Raw genomic sequence first — 22,899 nt, 5'->3', positions numbered from 1 at the left:
CCTATGCCAGACTACTAGGCTACTTTGTAAGGAGTAGGACATTTTATCACACATTTCCAGGTAGTGACCATATGGTCTTTGAAGCCAATTTCTTTGTTCTCCCTGAAATAGCCATGCAAGTAATTTATTTGATGAGTGAGAGAGGGGGCTGGTTTACATACAGTGTCCCTTTTGGGTCCCATAAAAAAATGAATTATTTGGTGTACACAGACATATTATTATTAATAAGTATACATGTGTATATTATTTGATGATATTCTTATACCCTGACAACTGTAAGAGGATAACATTTTATACAACTAAGGCTTTGTGTTCAAAAGAAAATGTCATACCTATTAGAGTACCGGCACCCCCCCCCCCCCCAAAAAAAAAAAAAAGCCCTGAATACAACCATAAATAAGAACACACATTTAAAAAAAATTAAATAAAATTATATATATATATATATATATATATATATATAAGTGTGTGTGTGTGTGTTTATATTATTTTCTTTTTTTTTTCTAATTGAAAATGTGTTTTGATGGTTGTATTATTATTTTACAAGCGTGATAGATAATAGTATGGTCACATCAGTTTAAAGAGGCATGCATTGAGATGTGAAAGTGTAAAAAAAAAAAAAAGCAGTAGAGGTCCTTGATGCAATAAACAGGTCTAATCTTTTGCAGCTAAAAAAATAATAAAGACAAGATATTTTGTAAGGATTCTTCCTTTACTTACAGATTTAGGTTAACTTATTTTCACATACACACACACATCAAAAAACAAAATAAAATGCCTGGCTCCTAGATTTTGAACATATTTGTCAAGCACATGCTTTCAATGTATTTATATTATTAAATTGACTTTGTTGTCTTGGTATGCCTTGCGGAAAAGCCTAACTAGTTAGGCTCAAGAGCAGCAATGCACTACTGGGAGCTAGCTGGTGACTGGTAGCTACACACATGCCTCTTGTCATCGGTTCACCCGATATGTTCAGCTAGATTCTATTAGTGTATTGCAGATTTTAACAATACATTTAACCTCTTGGCAGGTATTTTTGCTCTGTTGCTTGCATATAAACAACCTTTTTTAGAATTTTCTTTTTGAACTTTTAAGTCATTTAAAGAGGATATTAAACAATATATAAATTACGATTTCATGTTGCTTTGCCACAGTCATTTTGTTTGCAAAAGTCAAACTGTTTCGCAGTTTCTCATCTGATAATCTTTGCGGAGTCCAATTAGTAAAATATATGTGGCAAAGTTAGGCTTGTGCTGCCTGCAATGTGCACTTGAAATTTTCATAGTTACAGGAAAATAACAGAATAAATAATGAAAGTATATTTATTTTACTATACATAAACATCTTATGTAATCTATAAGCATTTACTGTCCCTTTAGCTCCCTAACTACAGCTAATGTACGCCGGCTATATTTTACAAATTATGGGGTTAAATGGTGTGGCTCTTGCCAAGAGGTGAGACCACACTGCTTTCTGGAGTGAGGCATGTAGTAATATTGCATCTTGCCACGCTATTACAGGGCTAAAAATACCTTAAGGACATGCAACGTAAAGGGTACATCTGTCGTTAATGGATTAACATGTTTTGCTCTAATGAATTTCTGGAGTAGGTATTTTTAAATTGCATGATTATTTGAACTACGTATTAGACCTTTTGTATCTCTTGCTTTTATTTTAAATGAAATGAAGATGCATAGTAATGAACATATAATGCCAGCATTAATATTGGTACATTTATTCAGATTGTACAAGTTTCTCTGCACAATCTGAATAAATGAAATGACAAAAAAAAAAAAGGGAAAAGAGTCAAGCCTACTCAAAAGTGCCAAGTTATTTAATAAAATAAAAAGGTGGGAAGGGAACAGATATTCTCCCCGGTCTAGGCACCAACCCAGAGCATACTTTATATCTATTGTTTAAAACATCAGTTACACTACTAAGGTTGTAAGGCCAATTTGGGTAGTTTTTTTTTTTTTTTTTTTTAAAAGACATTTCCATGCGACCATATTTTAAAATAATTATTATAAAAAAAAAATAGATGTTCCTGTGCCTAATAAACCTAGGTAAGCATACACACGTATCCAAATGAGACACAAAGATTTTTTTAACAGTTTTTCTAAAACCTTTCAATATAAAACTAAAAAAAAACAACAACATTTCCAACATATTTATTTGCTACCCTGTTTATACATTTCATAGAAGTGTTATGCTATTTATATCCTATTGTAACACTTGCAAATCCAGATCATTTTTGAAGCATAAATAACTTATTTGCTTAACAATAGAACATGTGTATTTAGATGTTCTAAGCAAAATTATCCCATGTAGGACTATGCATGGTAAATAAATAAAAAAATTGAAAAATAGCTGCAGATCAGTTAATTAAAATATACACAACACTATTTTGTTTTCTCCTTTCTTCCTTTAGGTGAATTGGTTGTTAAAATATCATTTTTCTCTTCAATCGTATCCCCTTTCATTAATTTCTTCATATGCACATCCCGATGTGAAATTAGCCTGCCAATATAATTAAAGGTTTTTCCGCACACCTCACAAGCATGTGGCTTCTGTCCTGAGTGGATTCTTTCATGTCTGCGGAGATTAGAGCTTTGAGAGAATCTTTTGCCACATTCCTCACATTTAAAGGGCCTTTCTCCGGTGTGCGTTCTCATATGACTCACATAAGATGATCTGTCAGTGAATTTTTTTTCACATTCTGGACATGGATATGGGGTCTCTCCTGTGTGAATTCTCTCGTGGGAAACAAGTGATGAATGTTGACTAAAGCTTTTGCCACATTCTTTGCAACTAAAGGGCTTTTCTCCTGTATGTGTTCGTTGATGTATAACAAGAGTAGTTCTATCAGCAAAAGACTTTCCACATTCAAGACAATGAAATGGCTTCTTTTCTTTATGAGTTTGCCGATGTGCACGAAATAGCTCTTTGTCATTAAAAATGCTGCCACACTCCGTACACTGAAATGGTTTATTAGTTATGTGGGCTTTTTCATGCAACAAAAGTATTGAATGCTGAACAAACCTCTTCCCACACTGAGAACATGCAAAAGGTTTTTCATCTGTATGACTTAGCTCATGAAATTTGAGAACAGAACGATGGTTAAATTCCTTTCTACATTTAGAACATGAATAGGTATCTTTAACAGGGACTGCTTTTGGCCTATTACTCATATCCCCCTTACAACATGAAGAGCACAAACTACGCTTGTGCTGAATATCCATTGCATCAGCCTGGCTTTGTTCATTACTATAAAGTGGCTTTTCATTTTGCTTTTTCTTTTCGGATCCTGTTTTTTGTATCTTTGGGCTAAATCTTGTCCCACATTTCTCACAATCATCAGTCTGTGAGCTTGCCTGCACTCGTTTAGATTTGTTATCTGACAACTTACTTTTATACATTTTCTTACACTTTTTCTTCTTTACATGTAGTTTGCGCTTCCTATTCATATTTATTTTATGCATTGTTGGTTTGCCATCTTTAATATTTTCTCCTTTGCTAGTCAAGATTTGCTGCTTTTGTAAACTCCTACCAAGGTTGTATTTTTGAGATGGAATGCTTTGTGTTGGGGAACTTTGTTTCTTGTTGACGTCCCTCTCTACCGAGTTAGGTATTTTTATTTTACTTTCATCCCTTTTGGGGTCTTCATTATCATTGTCCATGGATACTTCAACCGTTTCGGATTTATCGAAAAATAAATCATGGCCAGAACCACACTTTTCTCCATTTTTTTCTGTCTCTTCATTTTTATTTTCCTCTGACTCTTTGTTTACACATTTAACATGACAATAACATGTACATGATTTTTTGCCTGGATAGGTGATAACAGTTTTTTTTCTACTCTCATCCATAACGCTTGCATCTTGGGTTAAGCTTGTGCTACTTTTCTTATCTTCATCATAGCATCTTTGTGATGTATTCTTTGAAATTAGTTGATCATCATTATTACATTTACTATTCTTGTTATACACATTAAGTTTTCCTGTTAAATTTGAATTCACTTGAAAGAGTGTGTCACTAAAATCTGTATTGTGTTTGCTTGTCTGTGAATGTTGCAGTTCTTGTTTTTTTGGGGAGATCTCCTCATTTAACAAACTAGTAAAGGACTGAAGTATGTTATTTATCTGAGAGTTCGTTTTTACCCCCCCAGAGATGTTTTTGTGTTTAACTGAACAAACAGATAGACACTCCCCATTACTCACTCTCTCTGGGACATCATAACATTTTAGTGGCAACCCTTGCTGGCAATTATTGCTCCTTATTGTATTTTCTTGTTGACAATCTATTTTTCTTATTTTTAGACCAGTCACCATCTCGCTGCTTACTAAATATTTATGTGACAGTCCTATTTGATTTCGACTCAGTTCCAGCAAGTCCTCCTTTTTCTTTTTACATATTGCTGAATCTTTAGAATTTTTTATTTTTATTGATTTATTATAATTTGTGCCAGCAGTATTTGCAATCTTGTTTGAATTACTGCCTTTTGTGTCCATAATTCTTTTCTGGTTAGAAGTAAATGATTTAACGCTTTGAACAGCTGGTTTACCAGCAACATTGAGATTATTTTCAATTTTTTTATCGCTAGCGCACTTCTTGTTTTTGTTATGATATTTTTTTCTACTCTGGGTTAATTTATTCATAAATGAAACTTCTTCACTTTCAGAATTGTTAAATAAAGCATCAAAATCATCTGTATAATCATCTGAGTAATCATATATAATATTTGCTTCATGATCACTTAAAGAGAGTTGTGTCTGATTTATCATTTTCCTATCTTTTTTACTACTTGTGTGATAAGTGCAGCTACAAGATTTTGATGATCTCTTTGTTCCACATTTATTACATTTAATCTGCACTGTACTTGCCATTTGTATAATATTATTTCGTTTGTTGTGCTTAGAAATCTTTGTTTTATTTTCAAATTTATGTTTTTTAATACATTTCTTAAGACCGGGGTATGTTTTATGTTCACTTAATGTTCTTTCATCTTCTTCAAACTCTGAAAACCCCTGGGATTCACTTTTTATTTTCTTTCTATTCTTCTGTATACATGGCCTTGTAAGTGGATGGGTTCTTTTGCAACCCGAACACCTTTTTAGATTAACATTCAGGTCATAGCTTCTACGACCATCCTCATTTTTCACTGTCTTTTTTTGTAAATGGGTTAGATTTGTGCCTTTTTTTGTATTACTAGTACACGACTTTGATACCTTCGAGTAAATCGTAGATTTCCCTGAGCTTTTTACATTGTAAACATATGGATATATGCCCTCTTTCAGTCTACACAAACAAATTATAAGCTCTTTGCGATTACTCAAATTCCACTCCAAAGGTTTCTTTATCAAATCCAATGCATGTTTTTTCCCCACTGACTTAGAAAGATATTCATCCATTTTAACTGTGTGTATTGGGCCAGACTGAAAACCACTCTTCTTATTTGCTGACTGTAAAGCTCCTAATGTGTCTAATTTTGTGGAGTGCTTCTGAGATTTATTTATGGAAAAATCTGTAGAAGAATAAGAAAAAAAAAAATTAAAAAATGCCATATTAAAGGCTTTGATATTCATGTTTAAAATTTCATGCTCATATATACTGAAAGCCACTCTCACAAATAAGTACTATTTTTTAGTATCCATTTTCTTTGTAAAAAGAATAATTTAATTTCCAATTAACACATATTTTACCGTTTGTTTTTATTATGATTTCTAACCCAACTAATTAGTATAATTAGTATAAATAAAATGTGATAAAATTATTTTAAATTATTTCCACCATGACTAAATTTGTATAACTTTAAAACATTGGTCAAATAGATTACAGTAAATCTTCTTTGCTACACGCTAGTCTTTTTTTCCAGCATTGTAACCTACCATTTCTGGTGCTGTCATCAACTGCCCAACAATCATTCATCCATGGTTCATAGCCATGATCCATCTTCGATATTACAGCTGGCTGGCCTAATTGAAAAATAAGATTATCAGATTAAATATAAAGCAAACATTAATACATGTGCAAAAAACTACACTGTTACAGTATAAGAATACATACTCTAAACAGGTATATTTAGATATTCACATCAGGGCTGTGGAGTCCTGGACTCAGAAGCATTTTTAAGTGAAGTTGGAGTCAGTGAAAAATTAGATATGAGCATTCTTGCACTTCGGGTGCTAACGAACGAAGAAGGCGGCGGCCGCAAGCCGTATTCAGCTCTTTTCAGAGCCTGACTTAATCTTGTGAAAGTGCAAGATACAGATCTTGGTTTGCACAGATTTCAGTGTGCTGCACTTTCATAAGAATAAATCCAGACCCGAAAAGAGCTGATTGCGGCTTGCTGCTGCCTTCTTCTGCAATCACAGCAACTGAGGTGCATGAATGCACATAGCTAATATGTACCAATGCTATTTTATGGAAAGATGAAACACAAAATATTCCTAATCAATCATATTACAAAGCACTAAACATGTTAAAATATATTTATTTGCAGAAAAAGACATTAAAACTGCTCATTTTGATTTCAAAACTAGCAGGTAGTGTGCACCAATTGGTTGAAGAGCATACACACGTATCCCTTTCACAGCTCTATTGAATGAACGGAGGCACACCCACAAGTATAAGACCAAAATAATTTACATTTTCATAGGAACACACATTTATTAAAATAAAATACTGCAAAAACATAACAAATGCCCTCTTAAATTCACTAAAGCACTTTACTGTCCCTTTAACACTAATCCTGAAGTTATGTTTAGATTATCTTCTTAAAAAGGGACATGAAATCTATCAGATAGAGAATACAATTTTAAAGGGACACTGAACCCAAGTTTTTTCTTTTGTGATTCAGATAGAGCATGCAATTTTAAGCAACTTTCTAATTTACTCCTATTATCAAATGTTATTTATTCTCTTGGTATCTTTATTTGAAAAGCAAGAATAGAAGTTTAGATGTCGGCCAATTTTTGGTGAACAACCCGGGTTGTTCTTGCCGATTGGTGGATAAATTCACCCATCAATAAACAAGTGCTTTCCAGAGTACTGAACTAAAAATTGTCTGGCTCCTTAGCTTAGATGCCTTCAATTTCACATAAAGATAGCAAAAGAACAAAGAAAAATTGATAATAGAAGTAAATTAGAAAGTTGCATGCTCTTTCTGAATCACGAAAGAAAAAAATTGGGTTCAGTGTCCCTTTAAACAACTTCCTAATTTACTTTTGTTATCCAATTAGCTTAAAGGGATAGTCAAGTCAAAATTAAACTTATTATTCAGATAGAGCATGCAATTTTAAGCAACTTTCTAATTTACTCCTATTATCAATTTTTCTTCATTCTCTTGCTATCTTTATGTGATAAAGTAAGAATGTAAGCTAAGGAGCCAGCCCATTTTTTGTTCAGCACCTGGGTAGCACTTGCTGATTGGTGGCTACATTTAGTCACTAATCAGCAAACACTACCCAGGTGCTGAACCAAAAATGGACCATCTCCTAAGCTTTTTTCAAATAAAGATAGCAAGAGAACAATGAAAAATTGATAATAGGAGTAAATTTGAAAGTTGCTTAAAAATGCATGCTCTACCTGAATCATGAAAGTTTGATTTTGACAAGACTATCCCTTTAATTCTCTTGGTATCCTTTGTTGAAGTAGCAGCAATGCACACGGGTGAGCCAACAACATGAAACATATGTGAAGCCACCAATCAACAACTTCTGAGTCTACTTAGGTATGCTTTTCATCAAAGAATACCAAAAGAACAAAACAAATAAGATAATAGAAGTACATTGGAAAGTTGTTAAAAACTGCATGCTCTCTCTAAACCATGAAAGAAAGAAAAATTCAGTTACATGTTCCTTTAAAAGGGAAAGTCTACTCCAAAATTGTGATTTCCCACTCCCCAGTTTTGTGTGACTGTTATATTAATATACTTTTTACTTCTGTGATTATCTTGTATTAAAGCCTCTGCAGAATGCCTCCTTATTTCAGGGCTGTTTACGACCTGCATTTCAGCCAATCAGTGCAGTCTCATTTGTAACTCCACAGGAGTGAGTACAGTGTTATCTATATGACATTCATTAACCAGCTCTTTCTTGCTGTGAAAAGCTTATAAAATGAACGGAGTTGAAGGCGGTCTGCATGGGCTTAAAAACAGGCAGAGGTTTAGATGTTATAAAGTATATTAATATAACAATATTGGTTGTGCAAAGCTGGGAATGGGTAGTAAAGGTGTTATCTAGCTTTTTAAACAATAACAATGTTGGAGTAGACTGTCCCTTCAAGTGTGCCATTTCTGTTCTAAATAATTATATTTATTATTATAATATTGCATTTTTATTATTGTAATATCAATACAAATGAAAATAAAGAAAAAAAAGCCATGAAGTTAAAGCTAATTAAATAAAGGATATAAATCTTGATTATTCAAATGGTGGTAATGAAATGTTTTATGGAATCATTCACTATATTAGTAAGTTCTCAATTTTTAATATATATTTAGCTTTCGTGTTGGAGAATTAAAAAAATTGAGGAGTTGAAGCATTTATAGGCAGAGTTTTCTGTTCAGACTCTACATCCCTGATTCGCAAAAAGAAATTAACTTAGAGGTAAGCACAGTTCTTTTAAATCAGAGGGTGATTAAGATCACAAGTGTCACAATTTATAATGTAATAGAAGATAGAGAGATAGAGAGATGATAGAGATATATATATATATATATATTTATATATACACATACATACATACATACACACACACACAGTTGTATGCAAAAGTTTAGGCACCCCTAACAATTTCCATGATATTCATTTATAAATAATTGGGTGTTTGGATCAGCAATTTCATTTTGATCTATCAAATAACTGAAGGACACAGTAATATTTCAGTAGTGAAATGAGGTTTATTGGATTAACAGAAAATGTGCAATATGCATCAAAACAAAATAAGACAGGTGCATAAATTTGGGCACCCTTGTCATTTTGTTGATTTGAATACCTGTAACTACCTAGCACTGATTAATTGGAACACACAATTGGTTTGTTGAGCCCATTAAGCCTTGAACTTCATAGACAGGTGCATCCAATTATGAGAAAAGATATTTAAGGTGGCCAATTGCAAGTTGTTCTCTTTGACTCTCCTCTGGAGAGTGGCAACATGGGGGTCTCAAAACTCCTCTCAAATGACCTGAAAACAAAGATTGTTCAACATTATGGTTTAGGGGAAGGCTACAAAAAGCTATCGCAGAGATTTAAGCTGTCAGTGTCCACTGTGAGGAACATAGTGAGAAAATGGAAGACCACAGGCACAGTTTTTGTTAATGCCAGAAGTGGCAGGCTATGTAATATATCGGAGAGGCAAAGGATGGTGAGAACGGTCCAAAACAGCCCACAGACCACCTACAATATCATCTTGCTGCAGATGGTGTCACTGTGCATCGTTAAACAATTCAGTGCACTTTGCAGAAGGAGAAGCTGTTTGGTAGAGTGATGCGGAAGAAGCCTTTTCTGCACTCACACCACAAACAGAGTCGCTTGAGGTATGCAAATGCCCATTTGGACAAGCCAGCTTCATTTTGGAAGAAGGTGCTGTGGGCTGATGAAACAAAGATTGAGTTATTTGGTCTTAACAAGGGGAGATTTGCATGGTGGCAAAAGAACACAGCATTCCAAGACAAACACTTGCTAGCCACAGCCCAGAGGCAGAACGTTTCTTCACTTTCTGCGATGAGATTTTTTTTATGAAAATTTTTCTGCAGGTCATTTTTAAATAAAATGCAACTTTAAATTAGAGAGTTACTCTAAGGCACCAGTTCAATTGCAATGTGTTGGTTAACATAAAAAATTCATTTTTAATGTTTTATAATATAATTGCATTGCAAATTAGCTGCATACAAAAAAATAAATTTTAAAATATCTATTGAATAAATCTGTTTCCTTTTCTATTGGTCTAACATAGAAATGTAGTAATAAAAAAGATGCAATGCTCATACTAATGTCTTACATTCAGAATAAACAGCTTTGCAGACTGGGAAAGGCTAGGGGGCGGGTTTGAGAAAAATCTCTGAGAGACAGTCAACAAGCAATGTCCTGCTGCTTTCCAGTACTACTGCATATTTGCTCACTTCAAACAGCACTTTGCTCTGGATGCACTTTAAGGAAAACTTACACAGTGTAGCCAGAGCACAGCTCTGTTTAAAGAGAACAGCCTAATGTGGAGCAGCACTACAAAGTTCAAGTGCTAACTGTTCCTGCTTGTGTCCTGTTCTTTCTGCAGACATGCTGCATTTTCTGCGATGACATCTCAGATCACTGTATGTTCAGCCTTGGGGAGCCACAGTAAAATTTGGTGAATGTTCCATCATGCTGTGGGGCTGTGTGGCCAGTGCCGGTACTGGGAATCTTTTTAAAGTTGAGGGTCGCATGGATTCCACTCAATATCAGCAGATTCTTGAGAATAATGTTGAGGAATCAGTCACAAAGTTGAAGTTATGCCGGGGCTGGATATTTCAACAAGACAACGACCCAAAACACTGCTCAAAATATACTATGTCATTTATGCAGAGGAACAAGTACAATGTTCTGGAATAGCCATCCCAGTCCCCAGACCAGAATATCATTGAAAATCTGTGGGGTGATTTGAATCGGGCTGTCCATGCTCGGCAACCATCAAACCTAACTGAATTGGAGATGTTTTGCAAGGAGGAATGGTCCAAAATACCTTCATCCAGAATCCAGACACTCATTACAGGCTATAGGAAGCGTCCAGAGGCTTTTATTTCTGCTAAAGGAGGCTCTACTCAATATTATTGTGATATTTCTGTTGGGGTGCCCAAATTTATGCACCTGTCTAATTTTGTTTTCATTTCACTGCTGAAATATTACTGTGTCATTCAGTTATTTGATAGTTCAAAATAAAATTGCTGATCCAAACACCCAATTATTTATAAATGAAAATCATGGAAATTGTCAGGGGTGCCTAAACTTTTGCATACAACTGTATATATAAATGTAAATATCAAAGTCTTAATTGTGCAATTTTACAGTGTACATTTCATACTTTGTATGCTTTTCTTACTTTTTTTGATTTTCCAATGAGAGGCTGTAACGCATCCTGCAGGTCCCAAAATCGTGAACATGCAACATTTTACACAGTGCTTTTTTGCTCAATACAGGAACCTATGTATATATGTTCCTAGCTAACCACAGTCAACGAAAAAAATAAGCATTGAAAAATGTATGTTTGTGTACTGCAAATCAGTTACAATTTTTCTAACAAATTAACAGGTGTAAATACTTCTGAAACTTTTTCTTTTACTACACAATTAAAATTGTATATTACAATATAAAAATGTTTTATTGTTCATTTAAGCAGTAGTTTCAACTTTTTCTTATTGTAACACCACTGACAAAATTTAAATGTAAACTGTATATAAAATGCGTCAGGTAGTGAATGGATAGAAAAATAAAAAGCCCACAAGAGAATGTGTGTTATTAAAGGACCAGTAAATACAGTAGATTTGCATAAACAACAAATGCATGATAAAAATACAATGCAATAGCACTGAAGTTCAAATGAGTAGTAGATTTTTGTTATGACAAATTTAAAAGTTATGTCTATTTCTACTCCCCCCCTGTATCATGTGACAGCTGTCAATCACAAATGCATATATGTATATTCTGTGAATTCTTGTGACTCAAAATGTGTAAATATAAAAAGACTGGGCACATTTTGTTAATGGAATCAAATTGGAAAGTTCTTAAAAAACGGATGCTCTATCTGAATCCTGGAAGTTTAATTTTGATTTAAGTGTCCATTTAATATCAAACCTAAAGGGATAGAAAGCTAAAAAAATAAATGTGCATGGGTGCATTTCAATTTGAAACAGAAGCATTTTTGCAATATAGTTCCATTAGCAAAAATGCTTCTACTAAAAGTTATTACTATTTTTTAGCAGCATACTCACATATCCTGTGAGGGCCATGCACCAGTATTCAAACACCATGCATGCTCTGAGAGCCGACTGTGGGGTGTAATACTTCCCTGAAGATATAATTTGTGTCATACAAGCCACTGCAGACTCTGAGAAAGATTGGTGTTTGAATACTGGTGCACGGGCTCTCACAGCATATGTGTGTATGCCACAGAAAACCTGTAATAACTATTACTAAAAGTATTTTTGCTAATGGAAGTATACTGCATAAATGGGGGTTTTTTGTTTTTTTTTAAATGAAATGCCCATTTCAGTTTTGACCTTTTTAAACTGTGCTAAAAGCACATTTGGTTCATTTTTGTTATTGATTCAGCTTTATTAACATGTTCTGAACCATAAAAGAAAAAAAAGGTTGGGTTTTATGTCCCTTTACACATCTGACGTCAGGAGCATGCAGTTCAAAATCGTGTCAGAATTGGAAAATTCATCATTTATTAATTATGAAATTAGTGCAAAATAAAACAGTGAAATAATAACGGCAAATAAAAAAAAAAACATTCAGACATTCAATGTATCATGGTGAACTACTTACCCAAGGAGACTATCATGTTGTAATTTTCTAGCATGACTTCCTTGTAGAGTTCCTTTTGACATTCTGCTAAAAGATCCCATTCTTCCTCCGAAAAGTAAACTGCAACATCATCAAAACATACTGGCTCCTTAAATGAAAAGAATGTCTACATGAATAAACAATATAAACAAATCAGTCAGTTATTAATTGATGAAGGACAAAATGCTGCTAGATTTCACTCTTAAACAAATATTCATTTTAAATATACTTTTGATATACTTTACCGGAAGATCCCTTTTTGGATCAAAATGTACTGACAACATTATTACTACGTATGCGCAAAAAAAATCATTTACAGCATTCGTTTGGAAAAGAAGTGCCAAAAATGGCTCCTGTTTGCAGAATTTAGTAGAGTAAAAGTCCAACATACAAATTTCTGGATTTGCTCAAATGTTTGTGTGTTGCACTTTTTACTTTAAAGAGACAACAGTTTAGTCAAAATTAAGAGACTTTCATGATTCAGATAGGGCATGCAATTTTAAACAACTTTCCAGTTGACTTTTATCATTAAATTTGCTTTGTTCCCTTGGTGGTATTTTTGAAAAGCTAAACCTGGGTAGGTTCAAACTGATTTCTAAACCACAGCAAAAAGATGAGCAAAAAAAGGGGTACAACGTGGTAACTAGCAGTGATTTATTTAATATACATCCAGGGGATATAATCCGTAATAAGATACATACATTAATCTCACTTTTGATTGAATATGATGTGTTACTGTCAGAAGTTAAGTCTAAATTGGATAAGGTTCAGTTTGATATGGAGAAATTTAGGGAGTATGAGGTGTATTCTAGATTTGAGATCATTTATAAGAGAACACTAGAAGAATCAAAGAAATTGGTAATTCAAACAAAACATACTAAATTTCTGCGAGACCAGAAAGATTACTCATTAGGTAGTGTTTACATTTGGCGGCGACGCCAAAGAAACAAGCAATGGTCCAATTTAGATGATCAGGAACACACTACAAGCAATGTAAACATGTCCAATAATAATAAAAATAAAAACAAAAATAAGAACAAAAGAAGAGGTTATAGGTATAACAGGGATAACAAACAAAGGCAAATAGATTCAGTTCAGGAAACTCCCAAAAAATTGACATTCCTAGATTCAGGAGGGGATACCTCATAAGAGGATAGATTTGCTTCAAGTTATGAAGGGGGATCAAGTGATGATCAGTTCTCTGAAATAGATAGCCATATGGAAACAGCTTGCACTTCTGCACCTACTAGTGGTCCTTCTAAAGGAATATTGAAAGGCTCTGCTCACCAGGGAGCTAAACCTAAAGCTAAATCAGGGCCTTCTCTGTCACAAACATTTATGCCTCAGGTTTTTCAAGGGGTACAGAACCCATTCAAGGGGGGAGGTGGGAAACAAACTATGAAAACCCCGAATCTCCAGACAGGAGACCAGGTACAACAGAGATACCCGTTGAGAGTAATGAAAAACAGAAAACAAAACAAATACATTTAGATGTGGTTATCAATATCTCTGGGTACAATTTAACTGATATTGAATGTAAGGTACTTAATTATGGTCTTGGATTTGTTCCATCAAAAAAAAATTGATCTTTTCCAAACAATAGTTGATGTTAACAAACTAATTAGAGACCTTACGGTTCATAAGTATTTTTCTGATTCAGAGCCCAATTTTGACTTTGCTGATATGGGACATGGCTCCTCAAGTAATGTAGTTTGCAGTAATCTAGACTTTGTGGATACATGCACTCTGATATCCCTTGAGGGTTTATCTAATGAAGGAAATATTGGTAATGATGGTTCTTCAACCAGGATTCCTTCACTTAGATCTCCATCTGCCTTTTATCCCATACATGTAAGGGGGAAATCACTTGAGGTATTCCATAAAAGAGTGGTAGAAGATCTAACTAAACTATCCATAACGGCTACAACAGGGCCCTATAATCTTACCCTAAAAGAGAAATCAGCTATAGCCAGCCTACAGAATAATGAGGATATTATCATAAAACAATCTGACAAAGGCGGCAATGTAGTTGTCATGGATAGGGATCACTACATAGCTGAAGCATATCGACAGTTGGGCGATTGTGAAACATATGCTTGTTTACCAGGGAACCCTATATCTAAGTTCTATGGTGAACTGAGTCATTTGGTAGATGAGGCGGTGGAAGATGGATTAATAGACTGTGTTACAGCAGATTCTATGTTGGTTAAAGGGACAGTCTAGGCCAAAATAAACTTTCATGATTCAGATAGAGCATGTAATTTTAAACAATTTTCCAATTTACTTTTATCACCAATTTTGCTTTGTTCTCTTGGTATTCTTAGTTGAAAGCTTAACCTAGGAGGTTCATATGCTAATTTCTTAGACCTTGAAGCCTACCTCTTTCAGATTGCATATTAACAGTTTTTCACCACTAGAGGGTGTTAGTTCACGTATTTCATATAGATAACACTGTGCTCGTGCACAAGAAGTTATCTGGGAGCAGGCACTGATTGGCTAGACTGCAAGTCTGTCAAAAGAACTGAAAAAAGGGGCAGTTTGCAGAGGCTTAGATACAAGATAATCACAGAGGTTAAAAGTATATTAATATAACTGTATTGGTTATGCAAAACTGGGAAATGGGTAATAAAGGATTATCTATCTTTTAAAACAATAACAATTCTGGTGTAGACTGTCCCTTTAAGAATCCAGTTGTTCCCATCCTCCCCCACCTACCTAAAGTTCACAAGAGTACAACTGACGTCAAAGGTAGACCAATTGTGGCAGGGATTGGTTCCTTACTGGAGCCTTTATCTAAGTGGGTGGATCATTTCCTCCAGCCCTTGGTTAAGAGGTTACCCAGCTATATCAGGGACACCACACAGGACATGTGTGTGATGGAAGGTGTGTTCTGGAGGGAGGAGTACAGTTGGTTAACAATAGATGTTGTTTCACTGTACTCCTCCATCCCTCACACACATGGCCTGAGGGTGATAGAGTTCTACCTGGATCTATACACAGATATTTTGATGAATGGAAGGAGTTCATTGTGAGTTTGGTAAAGTTTCTTCTTGAACATAATTTCTTTATGTTCCAGGGCTGCTACTACCTCCAGAGACGTGGGACCACTATGGGGGCCAAATTTGTGGATAACCTTAATGTCAATGAGGTTGGAATTCAGTTCACCTTTGAGTGGAATAAATGTGCAATCTCTTTTTTGGATATTACCCTCAATGGGATTCCCAAAGAAAATAGGAGTTGTCTCTTCTCTTTTTAGGAAACCTATTGCTGGCAACACTGTGTTGCATGCTAAGAGCATTCACCCCAAGCATATTTTTGGTGGAATTGCTAAAGGTCAGTTTATGAGGATACACCGTAACTGTACCCAGCAAGAAGTTTTTCTTGAGGAGAGCAGAGACTTGAGTAGAAGACTCAGAGAGAGGGGTTATCCAAGGGAGATTGTATGTAGGGCCCAGTCAGAGGTGAAAAAAATGGATAGGACATCTTTGTTAAAAAGTACTCCAAGTAAGACTAATCTACCCCTTAAAAATGTTAAACCAAAATGTATTACTCAATTCTCTAATCAGTATGAGGAGATATGTAATATAATTGGTAAAAATCTCCCAATACTGATGGGGGATAAGAAATTGAGAGGAAAAATTGAAGGAGGGTGTATGTTTGTAGCGAAGCGTGCTGCCTCGCTGGGCAATATACTTTCACCTAGCTTACTTAGAGAACCATTAGCAACCAATTTGTGGCTGCACCATGAAGGTACTTACAGATGTGGTAGACGTACCTGCAGTTCTTGTGACCATATTCAGGTTGGTAGGTCCTTTGTGTCTCGTCACTCTGGAGAAAGTTTTGATACCAAGGGTTGCATTAACTGCAGGAGTACCTATATTGTCTACCTGATTGAGTGCGTAAGCTGTTCCAAATCCTATGTAGGTAGAACTACTAGGGATGTGGGAACCAGAGTTAGAGAACATCTATCTTATATATCTGGAGATAGACCTTGTTCAGCATTGTCCAGACATTTTCTGGACATTCACCACAAGGATGTTACAACTTTTAAGTTGCAAGCAATTGAGCAAATCCCCAGGACTCCTAGAGTAGGGGATAGACTATCTACATTGTGTAGACAAGAGACCTACTGGATATTCAAATTGAATTGTTTGGAACCAGTGGGTTTCAATTCTGAGCATGATATACTGAATTTCTGGCACAGATAGATAGATTTTCACATAGGTTCACCTATTACCCACTATTTACAGTTTATTGGTGGATAAAGTTCTGTGCATATGTTTTTGGTCCTCCTTTATACAGTTAGAATAATGTTTCTACCTCTTTCACTTAGCTAAATAGTTTCTTACTATAGAACTGAGTTGATGGAATAAATTTAGCTTAGGAATGTATATTTTGATATACCAACTATTCTATTTTGCTATGCGTTACCATTTGCCATATTACAAGGTAGGCAGTGGAATTTCCACTAGTATGTTTGGGAAGTTTTTAGGTTAACTAAATATCTGGCGACAATGATATTAGTCACCATCTATACTCTGTGGAAAAATATATTGTACTAAGAAATAGCATGTATCACTGTTTTTGCATGAAATGATTGTGTTCCTATGTACTCTCCTTCTCTTTTGGATTATGATTAACAGCATTTTTTTTTTAAACAAAGTTTATATACATTTTTCTCCTTTTATTTTCCTCTCAATATTACTTTATGTGTCTTTAAATTGTGTGTTTCAATACGTTAATTCATATAAGCGATCCGTGATCACCAAAAGAAAATCATTACCAAATATCCTAAATTTATTTCAAGCATCACAAATGAGGGAGCAGATTTAGGAACTTTCCCATTACACAGAATAGCACATGACAACAGGCAGAACGGATCACATGAGTAACAGAGCAGCCATTCCGTGTAGATCACGATTAGCATGCGCCACAGGAACAGTACAAGACCCAGCCTAAATTAAGGAAAGCACAGTAGCGGCAGCTGATCTGCACAATCATAGTTCTCACACAAATGTATGGCTAACTGTGGCTCATACCTAGTGCCTCTGTACTAAGCAGCATTTAGTTGCTGCCCTGTATATTATTGTATTAATCCCTAACTGGCAGACAATGGTTGCAGCACATACCCGGCTCTGATATTGCATGCTGTGGTATTTCACTGTGCATAGACCTTTCTATGGCACAATGTATTGCCCATTAATAGTTAAATGGACAATGGCTGTTGCATGACCCCACTAAGTGATTGTGAGTGGGTCAGCAAGCTGCATTTTGCACTAGGAACAAGCAGTTCTCTGTGGCTCCCAAAGGTACTCTATGTGTTAACCCTTTTATCAGAGTTGGAGCATTGCAAGTGTTAAAATTACATGTACTCATTTTATTTATTTTTTCATTAGAATTATCCTTTAAATATCAACTGCCCATATAAGGAGCAATGCTTGCACATTCCAACTTTACCATGTAAGATAGCATTATCTTTGAAAAACTTTCTTTAAATATGGTACTTTAAAATAATTCTATAACATTCATATTACATTTAGCATAAGATCCCCCTGTCCCCAGCCACAAAGCTGTTTGTTCTCATCTACAGTTTAAACGACACATTAACGTTTATTCGTATTATGAAATAACACCTAAATTAAAAAAAAAAACATTTAAATCGCTATATAAATCTTTTCTCGGTGTCAAATGCTTTGTTGATTTATTACTCTCCAAGCATAAAGGCGTGACAGGACATATTTACAGCACATTCGCCTATTATAATTTTATAGTAAAATAAAGTAAAATATTCTAGCGCCGAGAACATGACCTTATAATGCTTCGCAAACTCAAAGTCATACCCCATCGTCACCGTTACACTCTAAAATATCGTCTTAAAGGTTGGGGCTTGAAATTAACGTATGACAGCCAGGTTGCCAAACATTGCTACTTCCGTGTTACAACTTTTTTAGGGTATACCAACTATCTTTAGATCATTTTCCGTATCATGTGATTAGCTTTATACTTCTGATTACCATAAAACGCGCACGCCTTTGTACCTCACCTGTTTGGCTTCCATTTCGATACGTAGCTCTCGTTACGAATACTAACTGGAAGCAAAGTAAGCCATCCAGCTATGTGATGAAAAGCGAACGAAAGCCGTAGAGAGTGGATTTCCTGTGAGTGATGCATGCTGGGAAGAAGAGTATGGTGCGTTCAAAGTCCTATGTTACAATCGCGCGAAAAACTACAATACCCGTGATGCCTTGCTGACTTTAGGTTACATCATTGGCTCCCAGAATGCTTAGCTGCTATTGTGTATTATTTGTAAAATGGATGGTGTGTGGTTATTGGGTATTGATTTGATCAAAAGCCTGCACACAGTGGAGTATGTTGGTGGAAGGCTACGTTGAGTTAATGCAATTAAATTAATTAGTGTGTACAATGATAGCCATTGCATCACATAGTTGCCAACAGTCCCTGATTTCCAGGGACAGTCCCTGGATTTTGTTGTATGTCCCTGGATTTTTTTTGTCCCTGGAAATGTCCCTGAAAATCTCTTTGCACAACATTTGTTGTTTGTGTGTATATATAATATATATATATATATATATATATATATATATACACACACACACATATATATACAGATAGATAGATGATAAATAGATATAGTGTATTATTTAAATATAATCCATTCCTAATGGAATATTATTATTATTGAATGGGTTCACATATTATTTGTCTTTCTAATTTTGATGCTGTGTTGTAAAAATAACCATATGCCCAGAATGTGTTCCAGGGACTGGGTAGGTGTAAGAGCTTGGTGCTGTAATCTGTATAATAAACTATGGATAAGTCTAAATTATACCCCCTTAATGACCACAATGTACCCTGTATGTCACTGGTCGTTAAGAGTTTTTTCAGGACATAATAGCACAAGTCTAGCAAGAACACGCTATTAATGCCCTCCCTCCAGCAGGCTTTGTGGAATAGATCAGTCTCAACGCTGGTGGCAAGACCGCGCTATAAAACAATCAATTCCCAAAAAAGGGCCAGCGACATACAGGGTACGTCGCTGGTCCTTAAGGGGATACTATTACTTTCAAATGGGTGTGTTTTGATTGCAGAACTGAGTGGATGGAGCAGTTGAACAGTAGGTCGTCAATACTCCAGTAACCCGCTTGCTTGCCCTGCTGCAAAGTGTCCCTGGAATTTTTTTTGAAATGTTGGCAACTATGGCATCATGATCAGTAAAAGAAGAGAGCGTGGGCATGAAAATGAGATAGCTAAGCAGTATGCATTAAAAGGAATAAAGTGGCAATAGGACTGGTCAATCATTTCTGGTCAGCAATACATGTTGCTCAGTGGTTTGTGTAGATTTATATTATAACAATGGGCTAAATCAGGGATGGCCAACTTCCTAACATAGGGGTTGCAGGTCAATATTGTAGCAGACTTAAAGTGAAAGTCAATCCTAGCGTTTTAAAAAAAACGCTAGGATTGACTATTGAAACAAATAAAGGGGACTTCCATTCATGAAGTATAAAATACTTTATGTAGAAAGCTCCTTTGTTTAAATTGATCGCCGTTCTTAGCTGCTACAGCAGCCCACGGCTATAAAAATTTTTGCTAAGAGGTGACATTTTCACCTCTTAGCCAATAGCCCAGCGGTAAATCCGGCTACCATGGGTGCCAAGTCGGATTTACCGCGCAGCTTTTGGCTAAGAGGTGAAAACGTCAGCTCTTAGCAAAACAATTTTTTAGCCGTGGGCTGCTGTAGCCGCTAAGAATGGCGATTGATTGAAACAAATAAAGCAGCTTTCTACATGAAGTATCTTATACTTCATGAATGAAAGTCCCCTTTATTTGTTTCAATAGTCAATCCTAGCGTTTGTAAAACGCTAGGATTGACTTTTACTTTAAGGGTTGCATATACATTTAAAATTATTAAAGACACAAATAGTAATATACATCCTAAAAACTATCCATGGCACAGGGAATTTAGGTTATGTTACCAGGCACTCTCATTTAAGAGGGCTTTTTTGAGTTGTGATCAACCCAAAGCACACATTTCTGCCTTCCTGGGGCTAAAAACCTATGGCACACATTCTTAGTTCTGCTTTTTCTTTGGGGCCACAAAGACTAGTGCAGAGGGCCACATGAGGCCCTCCCTGGAATAAATTATAAAATATCACATTAGTGTATAATGTATTGATGGGCGAATAATTTGCAACATTCAAAAAATGAAATTCATTTTAACACGTTTGTTTTGAATGCTTGTACAACATTCTAACATTTGTTTAATGTAATAGTATTTCTACTGCTTTTTTCAATGTAATATTCAATTTGAATTATGCAATATATAAATTAAAACATTTTGAATTGATATATTTATTTATTTTCAAATCTTTATTTAACATTCATTTTTGTTTACATAAAACAAAAGGGTAAGTGCAACAAAGTACAAATCATGGCATTTATACACGACCTTACAAATATATTATTCGAAAGAGAAACATTTTCAGCAATAGTCATCATGCTCCAGAACAAACAAAAATTGTACATCTTACCCCTTTATCTTAGTAAGTAATCCATCAAAATATACATTGTCCAAGTCCGAAAATGGATCATTTTCTGTACAACATACACTGAAACATAAATAAAAAGAACTAAGCAAAACTACAACAAAAAGGAAGAAAAAAGAGGAGGGGAGAAAAGAAAAGAAAAAAAGGGAAAGGAACATGTAAGGCCAGTGTCCGTAACACTGTCAGATTATAAAGGATTGGATCACAACTGCAGATTTTAAAGGATTAATTGGCAACTGTAGTTGTTTTGTTGCTTATTCTGTCACAAGAGAGTAGCGAGTCTGCTATAACTTGTAAAGTGATTGACGATTTAGTGAGTCATAGAAGGGGCGTGGCTTCAGCCGTAGCAAGTTAGTAAGTACAATTTACTGAATGTACAAATTTGGTTAATGTTAGCAAGTTCGTGGAAACACTGCGCGTGTAAATCAGTTCAGTTGGTACAAAGAACTAAGCTGTGTTATAATGCCTACGAGATCCGTTTATCATAGGGGAAGTCTGTGAGTCCGCAGCAGGATGCAGCGTTTAAGTCCCGGTCTGAAGCTGAATAATGAAGATATTTCCAATGTTAGAGAAGTTACTTGCCGAGAGTTGGATGTCCACTGTAGTATGCTTATAAGACAAGCTGATGACAGCTGCTCTGTAATAGTTGTAACAGATCTTTACTCTGACGGTGATGTCGAGGAGCTGTAGGAGGGGGTGTGTGCAAAGTCTGTGGCAGCAGCTGAGAGCTGAAGGTCTCTCCAGAGACAACAGAAAAGTAAAAAGTCCGTAATATCAAGTTATAGTATTTGCATATAGCACAAAGCAGGTTTTCAGAGAAGTTGATCTGGAAACTTAAGCAGGAATGCTGGATAAGCTGAGAGGTTTGAAGCCGGTTAGTTCAGACGCTGAAAGCACTGATGTGAAGTAGTACAGACAACGGAACAAATTAGTTGGCAAGTGTTGTTAGGTGTGCTGAGACTTTATAGGGAGGATTTAAAGAGACATATAGGATATGTGATTCAGCAGTAAGGTAGATGTATAGAAACATGACAGAACCTTACCCAAAGTTATATCAGGTTTTGCCACCAATGCGACGGGAAATAATCCAGCTGCAGCAACTGAAGGAAGAGAGGGGAGGTACGGAAAGAATTTAAGACCTGCATTTGTGTGTCAATGGGAAGGGATTGTATGACTTTCTCCCATTTCTGAAGAAAGATTTTTAATTTATTATCCGTGTATATCAATGGATCTTGTTGTTCAACTGCCATTTGATATAACATATTTTTAATAAATGCCGCTATTGTTGGAGCTTTATTATCCTTCCATGTTTTTAGATTAATTTGTCTTACGACTAAGATTGCTAGGTTAATAAACTGGGTATTTTGAGGTCTGCGCGGGATCGCTAAGAACACAAGTTGAACATCCAAAGTGAGGAATCTGTTTAGCCAGAATGTTACTTGTGATCAAAGTTTCTGAATTGTAGGACAAAAGAAGAAGGCATGCAGTAGGTCTAAGGCTGGTCTGCTACATCTAGAACAAGCATTGTTGCCTTGTGGATACCATTTTGCCATCTTTTTAGGAGTAATATATGATCTATTTAGTATTCTGATATGTGCTTTGGTAAATTTGGTTACATTGAGAAAACGTTCAATAAAACAATTAAAATTTAAGCTTGGTATATCTGTAGACCACTGATGAAATAGGCCTATCATCTTGGCTTTTGCCTCCTGCGAAATTAGAAGGTTATATATGAATGAGATAGAGTGAGAGCCTGCTTTTCATAGCAGTGCCTAAATTTCCAAGTGACC

General features: G+C 35.4%; 1 protein-coding gene across 1 annotated transcript; it reads right to left on the bottom strand.

Annotated features, from left to right (window-relative positions):
• Window positions 1-693: 693 nt before the first annotated feature.
• On the bottom strand, window positions 694-18,680 carry LOC128649589 (zinc finger protein 84). Its single transcript, XM_053702944.1, has 4 exons — window positions 18,586-18,680; window positions 12,525-12,651; window positions 5,889-5,975; window positions 694-5,524 (listed from the first exon to the last, which is right to left on the bottom strand). The coding sequence occupies exons 1-4, from the start codon at window positions 18,598-18,600 to the stop codon at window positions 2,403-2,405; spliced, it is 3,351 nt and encodes a 1,116-aa protein (XP_053558919.1). The 5' UTR covers window positions 18,601-18,680; the 3' UTR covers window positions 694-2,402.
• Between the last annotated feature and the right edge of the window lie 4,219 nt (window positions 18,681-22,899).

The sequence above is a fragment of the Bombina bombina genome, chromosome 1 (genome assembly GCF_027579735.1).
Source record: "Bombina bombina isolate aBomBom1 chromosome 1, aBomBom1.pri, whole genome shotgun sequence".
In the NCBI taxonomy this organism is placed as follows: domain Eukaryota; kingdom Metazoa; phylum Chordata; class Amphibia; order Anura; family Bombinatoridae; genus Bombina; species Bombina bombina.
The sequence above is the reverse complement of the archived record's forward strand: the minus strand, read 5'-3'. Positions and strand labels throughout refer to the sequence as shown.

What these genes read in the sequence shown, in the direction of transcription:
- LOC128649589 (XM_053702944.1), bottom strand. An exon ending in CAACATGATAGTCTCCTTGG is followed by an intron (nt 5,976 to 12,524) that starts GTAAGTAGTTCA and finishes TTTTTCAATTAG; the next exon opens with GCCAGCCAGCTGTAATATCG. An exon ending in TGATGACAGCACCAGAAATG is followed by an intron (nt 5,525 to 5,888) that starts GTAGGTTACAAT and finishes ATTCTTCTACAG; the next exon opens with ATTTTTCCATAAATAAATCT.